This window comes from Melanotaenia boesemani, chromosome 9 (assembly GCF_017639745.1).
Source record: "Melanotaenia boesemani isolate fMelBoe1 chromosome 9, fMelBoe1.pri, whole genome shotgun sequence".
NCBI classification, from domain to species: domain Eukaryota; kingdom Metazoa; phylum Chordata; class Actinopteri; order Atheriniformes; family Melanotaeniidae; genus Melanotaenia; species Melanotaenia boesemani.
Window position 1 is genome coordinate 37,502,725 of NC_055690.1, and position 13,029 is coordinate 37,515,753.

The 13,029-nt window shown below is 42.0% G+C and overlaps 2 protein-coding genes and 1 long non-coding RNA gene across 6 annotated transcripts in view; all 3 read right to left on the minus strand.

Moving 5' to 3' along the window:
- Positions 1–388, minus strand: part of LOC121645639 (diacylglycerol kinase delta-like) — a 55,235-nt gene extending 54,847 nt beyond the window's left edge. For both annotated transcript variants that reach the window (XR_006011467.1, XM_041994220.1), the window contains exon 1: positions 235–388. Coding sequence is in view for 1 of the 2 variants with exons in the window: in XM_041994220.1 (XP_041850154.1) it covers positions 235–372 (138 nt within the window). In the remaining variant the exon portion in view is untranslated. The remainder of the gene's footprint in view (positions 1–234) is intronic.
- Positions 389–1,187: 799 nt separating this feature from the next.
- Positions 1,188–3,862, minus strand: LOC121645651. The gene is made up of 3 exons (XR_006011473.1): positions 3,838–3,862; positions 1,419–1,490; positions 1,188–1,306 (listed from the first exon to the last, which is right to left on the minus strand). It is a non-coding gene; the product is annotated as an uncharacterized LOC121645651 (long non-coding RNA).
- Positions 3,863–10,563: 6,701 nt separating this feature from the next.
- The window catches only part of sagb (S-antigen; retina and pineal gland (arrestin) b), a 38,170-nt gene continuing 35,704 nt past the window's right edge, over positions 10,564–13,029 (minus strand). For 2 of the 3 annotated variants that reach the window (XM_041994229.1, XM_041994228.1), the window contains 3 exons: positions 12,665–12,717; positions 11,895–11,904; positions 10,564–11,091 (listed from right to left, as the gene is read on the minus strand). In XM_041994229.1, the coding sequence (XP_041850163.1) occupies positions 10,998–11,091; positions 11,895–11,904; positions 12,665–12,717 (157 nt within the window). In that variant the 3' untranslated portion in view covers positions 10,564–10,997. Of the gene's footprint in view, positions 11,092–11,894; positions 11,905–12,095; positions 12,241–12,664; positions 12,718–13,029 lie in introns of those variants that run through there. The other variant, XM_041994230.1, reaches the window with a different exon arrangement.

Below are 13,029 nucleotides of genomic sequence, written 5' to 3' on the forward strand. Positions count from 1 at the left end.
TAAAGCCGGATGAGCGAACAGAACACCGGGAATCGGACAGCAGCTATTGTTGGTGTTAATGACGGTTTTTATCAACTGTGCGACGCGGAAAGGATGAAAGTGTGAAACTTTAACGGGAGTTCGGTGATGCGGTCTCTCATCCAAGCGGAGCGGAGCGGAGCAAGCCATGGCCGAGTGGCCCACCCCTCTGATGACCACTGACGCCGGCACACCGGGTTAGAACCACCACCTTACCTTGCTGCGGATCTGGCCCGACGTCGAAACTTTCCGGATGAGTTTCTGCGGAGATCCGGGCTCTTGTTCCGGCTCGCTGTCTGATGACTCGTCCGGGCACCGGGCCGCAGTGGACACCGGTCCCCCTGCCTCCGCCATCCTCTCATCAGGCCCCCGAGGAAGCGCAGGAGAAGCTGCGCCCCCCAGCGGGAGGCACTGGGCAGCGCAGCGATAGGGATTAGAGGGACGCATACTGCCCTCTGCCGGCGAAATAGGGACATTACAACGAAAAGAAATCCACAGGTTTTTCTGCCCTGACTCCAGGGATGCCCAGAGAGATTTTTTTAGGGGTGGCCATATGGTGGCCAGAGAAAATAGCGGGGTGGCCAAAGGTTATTAAGTCTATGATGCGTAACTACACAAGTCCATGTAGTCTGCTGAACAAAAACATGAAATGGGTCAGTTTGAGCTTATGGCACATAAGAACTTCTGATCAGAAGTGTTGCTAGAAAAATACTAAATGAAATTATCTGCCATTATATAGGGAAGGCTATTTTCATTTATTACAGCCTTGGTTGTGTGGGTGGGGGACCAAATTCAGCTAGGGGGTCTGGGGGCATGCCATATAGGGTAATATAATAATATTATATTATCCCATAGTGGCATATTGGGAGGGACATTTTGGGCATATCTGAACAGACTTGTTCCTCTCAATGTATATGGCAACTACAGCGTTGAACTACTCATACAACCTTAATGAACATCAGCACACTGACTCTTCTCTCCATTAGATTGTACATTTATTATCAATTTGCATTTATTTACATTCTCATGTGTTTATTTCATCGATATTTGTGACCAAAGACAAAATTACAGGGACAAAATGGCAAAAAGAGGGCAAAAATTTACTCACTCACTCACTCAGGGATCTGTGTGACCAACAAGCAGTAAACATGAAAATTATTATTCTCCAACCACTTATGAATGGAGAACCACTTGTAGTTGAAGCCCCGTCTCCTGTCGTTGTACACGGTCCAAGGGTAAACCTTTAGATATGGCTGTTTTGGTCCATCTGCTCGTAACTGGGACATGTCTAGAACAACAGAGAAAAGCCGTCATTATAAAAAAAATAATAATGACAACACCTTCTTTCAGAACTGATCTGCTAAACATCAATTCTACCACCAGGAAAACATCATCCTCACCTGCTGGTCCATGAGCAGGTCCAATACCTGGAGGCCTGGGCTGGTTGGGATCCAGCTGTTCTGAGCCCTCTACTGTAAAAGATATTGATCAAATCAAATCAAATCAAATCAAACTTTATTTATATAGCACCTTTCATACATACAAATAGCAACTCAAGGTGCTTTACAGATAGTAAAATCCCCCAGAACCCCAACCCAATAGCAGCAAGCCCCCCCCCCCCCCCGTCAAACACACACACACATCACAGAGGGTAAAAGCAAGTTAAAAGGACCAAGGAAACGCTGTCGTAAATTCTGGGGTCTAGTGATGTGGGGAAACATTGAGATAAAACACTGTAAAACTAAATCTAAGACAATCTAAAAACCAACCTGGGTATAAAAGTAATATTGCTAAGACCCATAAAATAAGAGAATCAGAATGATAAAACAAATACATAAATGATAAATAAATAGAAGCTGAATACAGCCTGTGTGTTAAGAATAAAGAAATGAATCAATACAATAGTAATAATAAAAGTAATGATTAAAATGCTAAATTAAAAAGGTGGGTCTTGAGTCTGTTTTTAAAAATATCCACACTAGGTGCTCCCCTCACGTCCTCAGGCAGGCTGTTCCACATACGAGGGCTGTAGAAATAAAAGGAGGACTCGCCGTGGGTTTTTGTTTTTACTCTGGGAACAGTTAAAAGGCCAGTACCAGAGGACCTGAGGGGTCTAGTGGGTTCATAAGATAAAAGCAAATCAAATAAATAAGGTGGGCTAAGACCATTAAGAGACTTAAAAACCAATAAAAGAATCTTAAAATCAATTCTGAAGCTGACGGGGAGCCATTGCAGAGACTTTAAAATTGGTGTAATGTGGGCCCTCTTTCTGGTCTTTGTCAACAGACGTGCAGCTGCGTTCTGTACAAGCTGCAGCTGGTTCAGGTACTTCTTCGGAAGACCAGAAAGAAGAGCATTGCAGTAATCTAATCTTGATGTGATAAAAGCATGAATCAGTGTCTCTGCACTGGCTCGAGAGAGAGAAACGGCCTGATGCGCGAGATGTTCTTTAGGTGATAAAAAGCAGTCTTAGTTATGTTTTTAATATGCGGCTCAAAACTGAGATCTGCATCTAAAATCACTCCCAGGTTTTTTACTTGATTAAAATGGTTGAGTGCTACTGTTTTCAGTTTGGCCTCCAGTTTCTCTCTCTCAGCTTCAGGTCCAATCAATAAAACTTCTGTTTTGTCCTGGTTGAGCTGCAAGAAGTTTTCTGCCATCCACCCTCTGATATCTAAAATACAATCTAACAAGGCATCAATGGGCCCGTGCTCATCAGGAGTCACGGCAACATATAACTGTGTGTCATCAGCATAGCTGTGGAAATTTATGCCGTGTCTCCTGATGACATCACCAAGAGGAAGCATGTAAAGATTAAAAAGGGTGGGGCCTAAAACTGAGCCTTGGGGTACACCACAGGTTAGTCTATAGCTCTTGGACAAGGATTCCTTCATGCTAACAAAGAACTCTCTATCTGTTAGATAGGATTTAAACCGATCATCATCATTGATCATCATAAACAGAGCCTGCTGTTTCTATAAGATGATTTAGTCTCCGAGTGTTACTACAGCCCCCAGATTACAACACCAGGATATCATTTTTAACTATTACTATTCATCCCCAGAGAAATTCTAGTCAACACAGCACTACACTCTCAACATTACACTATAGCTAAAGCTGGAGTAATAAACAAATAACAGTTATGGAAGAAGCACAAGGACGATAATGTTATACTCCAAGAAAAGGTCTAGGATTCGATCAACTCTGTGATATTGTTCTGAGAAATAAATCTAGTATAACTGGCGTCCGTAGAAGTCAGGGAAACATTTGCGGTTGGCTTAAGTTGCCTTCAGGTGTAGCCACAGTGTCATTCTCTCTGATTCTTTCTCTGGCTGACTAGCATTTGCCCTGTGCTGCTCTCCTGTAACTGTCTGTCTCTTAGAGAAGAAGGAGGTAATATCTTTGGAAGACTTTCTCTTCATTGTCTGCAAAATGACATAATGTTAGCACACAGTGACTAATTAAATCATGACGCTATTATAGCAAATTCTTTATAATGTTAGCTGCCTGGGCAGTGGCATTCAGACAGCTAACAAGGTTGTTAGAAATGTTCTCCATCTAACGAAGATAAGGTTAATAATGTTATTAGCTACCTAACGTGTGCAAACGTTAACTTATGAATGGCTTGATTTGCTGAACATTGGCTAACGTTAGCTTCGTAGCATTAGCGCATGTAACGGTAACTATATTGCCATTCATTCCAGGTCATCTACATCCACATGTTAGCGCTAGCCATCATCCCTGTAATTATTTAAACCCCACCAACAGCTGGCAGAAAACCATTAAACTGAAGTACTTGTGGTTTTATTATATACTTACTGACAAGTCTTTTGTAGAGCTGATTGTGTCCTTTCTATTACCAGTGGCAACATCGCTCTTTGATATTCCCGCTTTGGTGGCCTCGCTCTAAGGCCCTTTCAGTAGGACCCTAGATGTGAGGTGCCCTCTGTGCGCCTGATTAAAATACTTTTTATTTACTTTTTTTTATTAGCTTTTGAAATAGTTTGACATTCAAATATAAACAAAATGTGCTGTGCCATGTTAATTGTAAAAAAATAAATAAATAAAAATAAAAATGCAATATTTTCTGGGGTGGCCAGCTTTTTGTTCAGGGTGGCACTGGCCACCCCTGGCCACCATTTGGGGGCGTCCTTGCCTGACTCCACATGGAAAAAGAACCAAACGGGTTCACGCGACACTGAAATAGAGCCCCCCCCACCCCACACGGAAAAATGCTTAGCGACACTGAAGCTACACAACTCAATCACACACATTTTGTATCTAATGTACGAATTCTTGTCTCTTTATTAACAAACAAAACAAAGTTACACTGAAACGCTTTGAATTAAACAAACTGCTACAAAAATAACAAATAAAACAAAATACATAACAATTCAAAGTTTAGTGCAAAAGTCCAGGAAAAAAATATCACAGTGCAAATCCTAAAAGCCAAGTCGGTGCTGCATTATTATGTCATCTAAAAACCCACTGAATACGCAACCTTGAGGACAAGGAAGAAGGAAGCATCAGGGAAAGTTAACATGGAGTTGACTGTCCTGCTCTGGTCCTTTTAAACTGATCTAGACTCCCACAGATGGACCACTCACCTGGCTATTATGCCTTGGCTCCAGAACCAGCTTGGTCGAAATTCCCTCATGGTCTTCACCAGAGGCTCTCAGAGAGGAATGTAGGTTAATTCAGCAAAGAATAACAACTGCAGGACTATTACGTTTTATAATGTGTTTATGTAACAGTTTTTAAACAATATTTCGACCTGTAGCAGCAGATCTAAGTGAAGAACACTGAATGGAGAAATGTCATGAAGATGATTGAATCCAGATGGTTTGTCTGAGGATGAGGTCTCCTCTGAACGTGGACACAGCAAGTCTGTCCTGGGCTGCAGCAGGCCTCAGAAGACGGATAAAACTCGGCTTCTGGTTTAGTGACTAATGGAGTGAGACATGTTTGCTGGAGCTCCTGCAAAAATCTGTAAAATTACAGAAAGGTTGTTCTATTTTTTCTTCTTTTTACAAACTTTATTGTTCACGCTTAACGCCACAATCCTGTCAGGATCACATTGTGTCCCAATGTGCCTGGAAAACCAAAGAGTACGAGCAACATGACGGCTAAGCTAACAAGGCCTGCTGTCTCGGCTACAACAAGAGAGATGCATCTGTGCCGCAGCACAGTCCTGCTGTCGAACATCACCACTCAGAGGGAGCTGCCACCACCTTGAGCTTAACTTCTTCCGCCTTCAAGACTGAATTATTAGAGAAGGTGATGATGAACAATTTAACTTTGATAAAGTCTGAGCTGCAAGCTGTGAAAACAGAATTTGGTGCAAGAATAGCTTTTATTAAATCGGAGGTGGATGTGATACTGATGAGGTGGTTTCCCTTAAAAACATAGTGGATAATCTTTCGACTCAAATTGTCATTCTTGACAACAAATGTGAGGGTTTGGAGGCGAGGTCTCACCGTAACAACATTAGGATAATAGGGCTACTTGAGGGGCACGGCCCAGTCAGTGCGGACACAAGTTCTCTTCTGCTTAAAGACGCTTTGGATTTAGAAAAAGAGCCGGTGATGGACGGTGCTCATCCATTCCTACAATCCAAGCCAAAATCTGGTGAAGGCCCCCGTCCTATTATAGCACATCTACAGGACCATGCAGATTGTGTCGATACCTTACGACGTACCAGGGTCCAGCAGAAGATCAGAGTGAAGGACTCAATAATATCCATCTTCCCTGATCTTTAATGGTAAATGCTCCGTATTTATACAGCGCTTTACCTGGAACGATACCCAAAGCTTTACATCATACATCACATTCACACACCGATGGCGGAAGCTGCCATGCAAGGCGCTCAACCACGACTCATCAGGAGGTTCTGTGTCTTGCCCAAGGACACTTCGACATGAACCCAACTTGGCCGAGGATCGAACCGGCAGCCCTCAGGTTACAAGATGACCGCTCTACCTTGCTGAGCCATGCCGCCCCGGAGCTTACAGCAAAGACAGCAAAAGCCCGTGCAGCCTTCAACGATGTTCGACGCCAACTTAGAGATATTCCAGGTATAAGATTTGGGACGTTACATCCAGCTCGTCTTCGGATTACAAGAGGAGACGTCACAAGGAAAATCACATCACCAGCCGAAGCTGAGGTTTTTGTGAAATCACTTGAACAGATTTGGATTTGTTAACTTGGTTGCCTCTTGGTTCTTAACCTATATTTTCCATGGCTCATGTTAGAAGTGAAAACGGAAGCTTGATTAGCTGGAAAATGAAAGGTCTAGGGTGCTGTTAAGCGGTGCTGATTGTTCTCCCATTTGAAGCGTTTGAAGCCTGACATGCAGGAGACCCATATGAGGACTAAAAATCAAGTTAAGTTGAAGTGTCCTTGGATTACTGAAGTATTTCATTCTAGTTTTAATTCTAAGGTCAGAGGAGTTGCTATTTTGATTGGTAAATTTGTTCCATTTACCTCAACCAATATTATTTCCGACAAAGAAGGCGGATACTTAATAGTTTTGGTTTTTGATCTCATGTTTGTGTCCTATGAGTCAATGTATATGGTCCTAATTTAGATAATCCTCATTTTATCAATAAATTGTTTGGAACTCTGCCCCTACGGAGTGACTGTGTCATGGTTTTTGAAGGGGACATGAATTGTGTAATTGATCCTCAATTAGATTGCTCTAAACCTGGTTCAAATCAATCATTGATGGCCAAGACTCTTTGTAATTTTATGTCAAGTAATGGCAGTGTTGACCCCTGGAGAGTCCGTAACCCTAGCAGTAGGCAATACTCTTTTTATTCGCACGTGCATCACACTTTTTCTGGTATAGATTATTTCTATGTAGATGCTAAGTTATTGTAATAAGTGGTAGATGTTATATATCATCTTATTATTGTTTCAGATCATGCACCTGTGTCTCTAGATGTTCACATTTCTTTGGGATCCCCTTATCACACACAATGGTGGTTTAATACTTTATTGTTATCAGACGGGGCTGCACGGTGGTGTGGTGGTTAGCACCGCAGCCTCACAGCAAGAAGGTTACTGGTTCGAACCTTGAGGGCGTGGCCTTTCTGTGTGGAGTTTGCATGTTCTCCCCGTGTATACGTGGGTTCTTTCCAGGTTCTCTGGCTTCCCATCCAAAGACATGCATGTTAGGTTAATTGATGACTCTAAATTCTCCCTAGGAGTGTGTGTGTGTTTATAATGGTCGTTTGTCCCCTTTGTGTTGGCCCTGCGATGGACTGGTGACCTGTCCAGGTGTACCTGCCTCTCACCTGTTAATGCTGGGATAGGCTCCAGCTCACCTGCGACCTGTAACGGACCAAGCGGTTCAGAGAATGAATGAATGTTATCAGACAATAAATTTCATAAATTCATTGTTAATGCAATAGATGATTTTGTTGCCTTCAATCAATTTGATTCCGATCCGGTCTCCAGTGCACTTTTGTGGGAATCTTTGAAGCTTATTTACGTGGTCAGATAATTTCATATTCTGCATATATCAGGAAATGAAGGTTGTCAAACATCCAGAGGCTCTCATCTGCGTTAGAATTACTGGACCAGCAGATAGTATTCGCTCCATCAGATGATCTTTTAATGCGTCTTGTGGCCTTACAAACTGAGTGAGATCTTATCACAACAAATGAGGCAGAATATTTGTTACTTAACTCCCGCTCTAAATATTACAAATATGGTGACGAATCTAGGAGGTTATTAGCTCATCAGTTGTGTCATGAAGCTGCTTCCCATTTTATACCTCGTATTAAAGATGTATCAGGAGGACCCGGATATTATAAATTCGGTTTTCTCATCTTATTATGAATCTTTGTATAGGTCTGAACTCCCATCAGACCTATCAGATATGCATAAGTTTATGGAGGAACTTCAGTTTCCCTCCACAAGCTCTGAATTGATTAATCAATTAAACTCCACACTGACTGTTTCTGAACTAAATTTGGCCTTAGAAAATAATAAAGCTCCGGGACTGGACGAGTTTCCGATCAAATTTTTTAAGGCATTTCAATCTAAGCTTGTTCCAAGCCTCTATAAAGAAGGACAAAGATCCCAAGCTTTGCACTTCCTATAGGCCAATTTCTTTAATCAACGTGGATAGAAAGATTCTCTCAAAAGCCTTAGCTCAGGCATGTCAAACTGGTCCAGCAAAGGGCCGTGTGGCTGCAGGTTTTTGTTCCAGCCAGCCAAGAGCACACAGTTTGACCAATCAGCTGTCTGAAGACTGAGATCAGTTGATTGAATCAGTCAAATCTGGTGTGCTGCTGCTTGGTTGGAACAAAAACCTGCAGCCACACGGCCCTTTGCTGGACCAGTTTGACATGCCTGCCTTAGCTCATCGGCTTGAAAAAGTTCTTTCTACAATTATTTCTAAACAGTAGACTGGTTTTAATAAGGGGCGACAGTTTTATTAGAATGTCCGTATGTTGTTTAATGTTAACTACTCAAAAGAAACATCAGCCGTGCCTGAAGTAGTGATCTCAACAGATGCTGAGAAGGCCTTTGATCAGGTTGAATGGAGTTATTTATTTTCGGTTTTATCCAGATTTGCTTTGGGTGAAAGTTTTATATCATGGATACGCCTTCTATATGTCCCCTTGTGCTAATATCATCACTAACAGTTCCAGATTATTTTTCTTTAAATTGAGGTTGTAGACAGGGCTGTCCCTTATCTCCTTTGTTGTTTGTGCTTGCAATAGAACCCCTGTCAATTTATTTAAGTTCTGGCATTACTAGGACTCCCACAGAGTTTCAGTTAGCATTATATGCTGATGATTTGTTGTTATATGTTGTAAATCCAGTAAGACCAGGTCCTGCCATTGTTTCATTTTTTCATAGATTTGGTTTGTTCTCAGGATATAAAGTGAACGTGGCTAAGAGTGAATGTTTTCCTGTAAATAAATTAGCAACGCCGCTTTCCCAATCAGACATTCCTTTTTAAAATGAGTCCTACTGGGTTTGGGTATTTGGGGGTTAACATAGCCAGATCCTTTAAATCTCTTTTTTTCGGAAAATTTCTCCCCCCTCTAAGCGGAGCTTAAGGTAGATTTGCATAAATTTTGTTTCTGTTTCAGTGTTTGTCTATATTCCTACCAAAGTGCTACTTTAAGACACTAGACTCATTCGTTTTTTTTCTGTAGGATGGAAAAACGTCCAGAGTCAGCCTGAAAACACTTCAGAATTGCAAGTTTTATGGTTGCCTTTCTCTGCCAAACTTGAAATTTTACTAATGGGCCACGAACATAACTAGAATGTTGTGTTGGTTCAAACTACTTGACCTTGTTGTCAGTTGGAGGTTCATTCGTGTTCCTCAGTATCTCTTTCTGCTCTATTAACTGGTCCAAACATTACAAACCCCTCGGGCCTTGACCACAACCCAGTGCTAATAGCTACACTTAAGATATGGTCTCAGTTCAGGAAACAGTTTAAATTTACTGCTCCCACGACTCTAACTCCGCTCTTTAAAAATACTCGGTTTGAATCCCCATTTACTGACCACACTTTTTTTATGGCAGGACAGAGGACTTAAACGTTTTAAGGATCTCTATAGCGATGGGGTCTTCTGTTCTTTTACTGATTTATCCACTAAATATAATCTTCCACCTTCTCATCTTTTTAGATATTTTCAGGAATTGTGCAAAACCCTTATTTGGTAACTTCCCTTGCCTCCCACCCGAGCAGCCATGGAGTGAACTCTTGCAACTTAATCCTTTACAAAAGTCTTTAATTTCCAAAGTTTATGAATCAATCCAGTCTTATGATTATTTAACTATCAATATTAAAGAAACTTGGGAGCAGGAATTAGGATTATTTTTGAGGAACAATGGTGGGAATCAGCTTTACAGACTATTCATAAAATCCTTGTTTGACCTTGATAGAATTTAAAGTGGTGTTTAGGTGTCATTATTCAAAGACAAAGTTGGCAAAGATATTTTAATATAGTAGATGTTTATGACAAATATGGAGGCTCACCCTGCAATCTTATGCACATGTTTTTCTCTTGTCCAGCCCTTACAAATTTTTGGCAGATGTATTTCTATGTTGTGTCCAAAGCACTTTCAAAAAATATTGACATCGAGCCATATATTAGTATTTTTTGTCTGCCGAGAGAATATACCCGATATTCTACTACAGAAATGGAAGTAATGGCCTTTACCTCTAATTGCTAAGTGCCACTTCTTAACTGGAAATGGGCAGCAGCTCCTTCCAGCACACTGTGGATTAGTGAGCTTATGTCATTCTTAAAAGTGGAAAAATGGGTCATTTGAAAAAGAAATGATAAAAAGTGGCAGCCTTTCTTGGATTGTTTTGAAAGACTGTAGTCCCCCCTACCCCCTTTTTTTATTTTTGGTTATTTATTAAATTTTTTTAATATGTAAATCTGATTTAATGATATGAACAAGCTTGTACCTGACAATGTCTTTGGACATATATGTAAGTAATTGTTTTTGGTTTATGTTGTATATTAATGAATAAAAACATATGAAACAGAAACTCAGACACAGTCGGTTTGTCCACAGGACGTTTATTTAACTGCTCTGACCTCCGTCCCTCTAACGCTCTGGACTGAAGCTACGGAACATCAAACATCTGGACTACAACATCAAGAACATGATTCTACCTGCGGTCGTCTGGATCCATCCGACTCTACGACAGAAACACCGCCAGCACATGCACACTCACATGCACATTCAGAGCATCAGCCACACACAGCCTGACAACATGCCTCCTAGCTTCTTCATCAAACATCCATCACATCTTGATGGTGAAGATGCAGAAAACTGGACTCTATGATCTCTGGTTCCTTGCAGCGCCCCCTGCAGGCTGACGGTCATCCTTCCTCAGGTGCTGTTATGGCAACACAGCGGAGACGCAAACACAATCAGCAGGTGGAGAAGCAAACTGTGCATGTCATCAGCTCTGGATGTGGCGGTCATCTTTGTAGCTCATGCCTCGGTTGGGGACTCTTCATCGTCCCCATAGACCACTCCCTTCAGGTAGACCCGTTTGAAATCCTCAAACACCATGTCATCAGGTTCACTGCAGCACAAAGAGGAAGGACCATCATCATCAGGTCTTACAGGTCTCTGGCTGAATACATCCATTTCAGACTGGAAGCAAATGCCTCTCCTCAAGAGAAGACTAGCCACTAAGACATTTCTGCCAAGTTCTTCAAACATCCAAACTCATTCCTTTCATTCAGCATCAGTGCTGCATCCCGACTCGGATACCCTCTTGCTGCAGGAGTGTTTAATGAATCACTAAAACGGACTGCCGAGGCGGGTCCTTGATGTAAAAGTTAATGAGCTGACTTAATTTTGAGCATCAACCACACCTCTCATCACCTGGTGAACCTTCTTATACTCTGTTCATTTGTTTGACTGACTCCTTCTCTCGACTCCACCCTTACCACCCTGACTCATCCATCATCCATTCAGCCCTCCCTCATCTGCTCTTCTTCCTCATCTCTTCATCATTGTCTCCTTCTGTCAGCCCTTATTTGTTTTTCCTCAGGGTCACTGACCCTCATCCTCATTGTGACCATCTGGCTGATCTTTGGGTCATTTTCTCTCCACTTCCTGTCTATAGTGTTCATGGAACCAGAACTGGACTATGAGTGAAGAAAGCAGTCAAATATTTTCAGAAAGTCTGGAGGACTGTCACTCAGGACCAAGTTCCCCCACAGATGGTTTTACGACTGATCTCTAAAGCTTCCTGATGGACCCTCAGGTACCTCAGTTTAAGTGTGCCAACAGGAAGTGGGGAGGAAATCTGATGCATACCTACTTCTTGTCATGTTAACAGTAGTTAGGTTCCCGATGGGTCAGGTGGTCAAATCTTACCTGTCCTTGACTGATGTTCAAACAGCAGAGGACATGAAGACAAAGAGAAGAGACTGTTAGATTTGGGTTTGGTAAAAGTTTTATCATTTAAAGATTACATGTCAACATATAGGAGACAACTCACATAATTTAGTTTAATTAACATCATGGAAGCATGAGGACAACATGACAATATGTGCATCTGCACATAGGCACACACATTAGACACGGATCTTCACACATGTACGTATGTGTATGTAGACACGTCATATATTAAGTCTGCACTGATGTATGTGTGTGTGCACAGATGGTTGTTCCCAGACCCCAGAAGGATTAGCAGCCGTTGTTGGATGCAGCCAATGGGGATCTAAATGAAAATAAACACCTGATCAGCTGATTCATTAATCCGTTATTTCAGCTGAGACTGGTGTCTGTGTGTGTGTGCGTTAAGCAGCTTGTTGGTGTGTCCTGCTGACAACAATCCATCATGTAAACAGAAAGATGTCACATCCTGAAGATAAACTGCCGGATTACAACTGATCAATAACATTAAGCACACACTTGTGCGCACACACAGTCGTGCAACTGTGTTTCCACCCCGTCCTGCACTGTCCTCACCAGACCAGACTTATGTATCACCTGGTTTGGCACTGCATTCAGGGACCCTATGGCATTTGAACAAGACACATTTTGAACAGGTCGTGTCTGCAGGCAAACCAGAATCAGAACCAAGTCCAGGTCCCTTAAATGATTAGTTCAATCTGAGGGTGTGAGGATGTGTGGGTCATTACCTGGGTCTGGTTTAGGATGCATCAGCTTGAAAGGAACCTCTAGAGACACCTCACTGAAAGAGAGACAAGCAGGTGAGAGTTCAAACACCAGAACCAATGGTTCAAACATATACAGACAGGTATGAAGAGCAAGAGATGGGCAAAACAAAGGAATGATGAACCAAAGGAAGAGCCAGAGATGGACAAAGTAAAGGAAGAGCCAGAGAAAGACGAAACAAAGGAAGAACCAGAGACTGACGAACCAAAGGAAGCTCCAGAGATAGACGAACCAAAGGAAGAGCCAGAAATGGACGAACCAAAGGAAGAGCCAGAAATGGACAAACCAAAGGAAGAGCCAGAGATGGATGAACCAAAGGAAGAGCAGA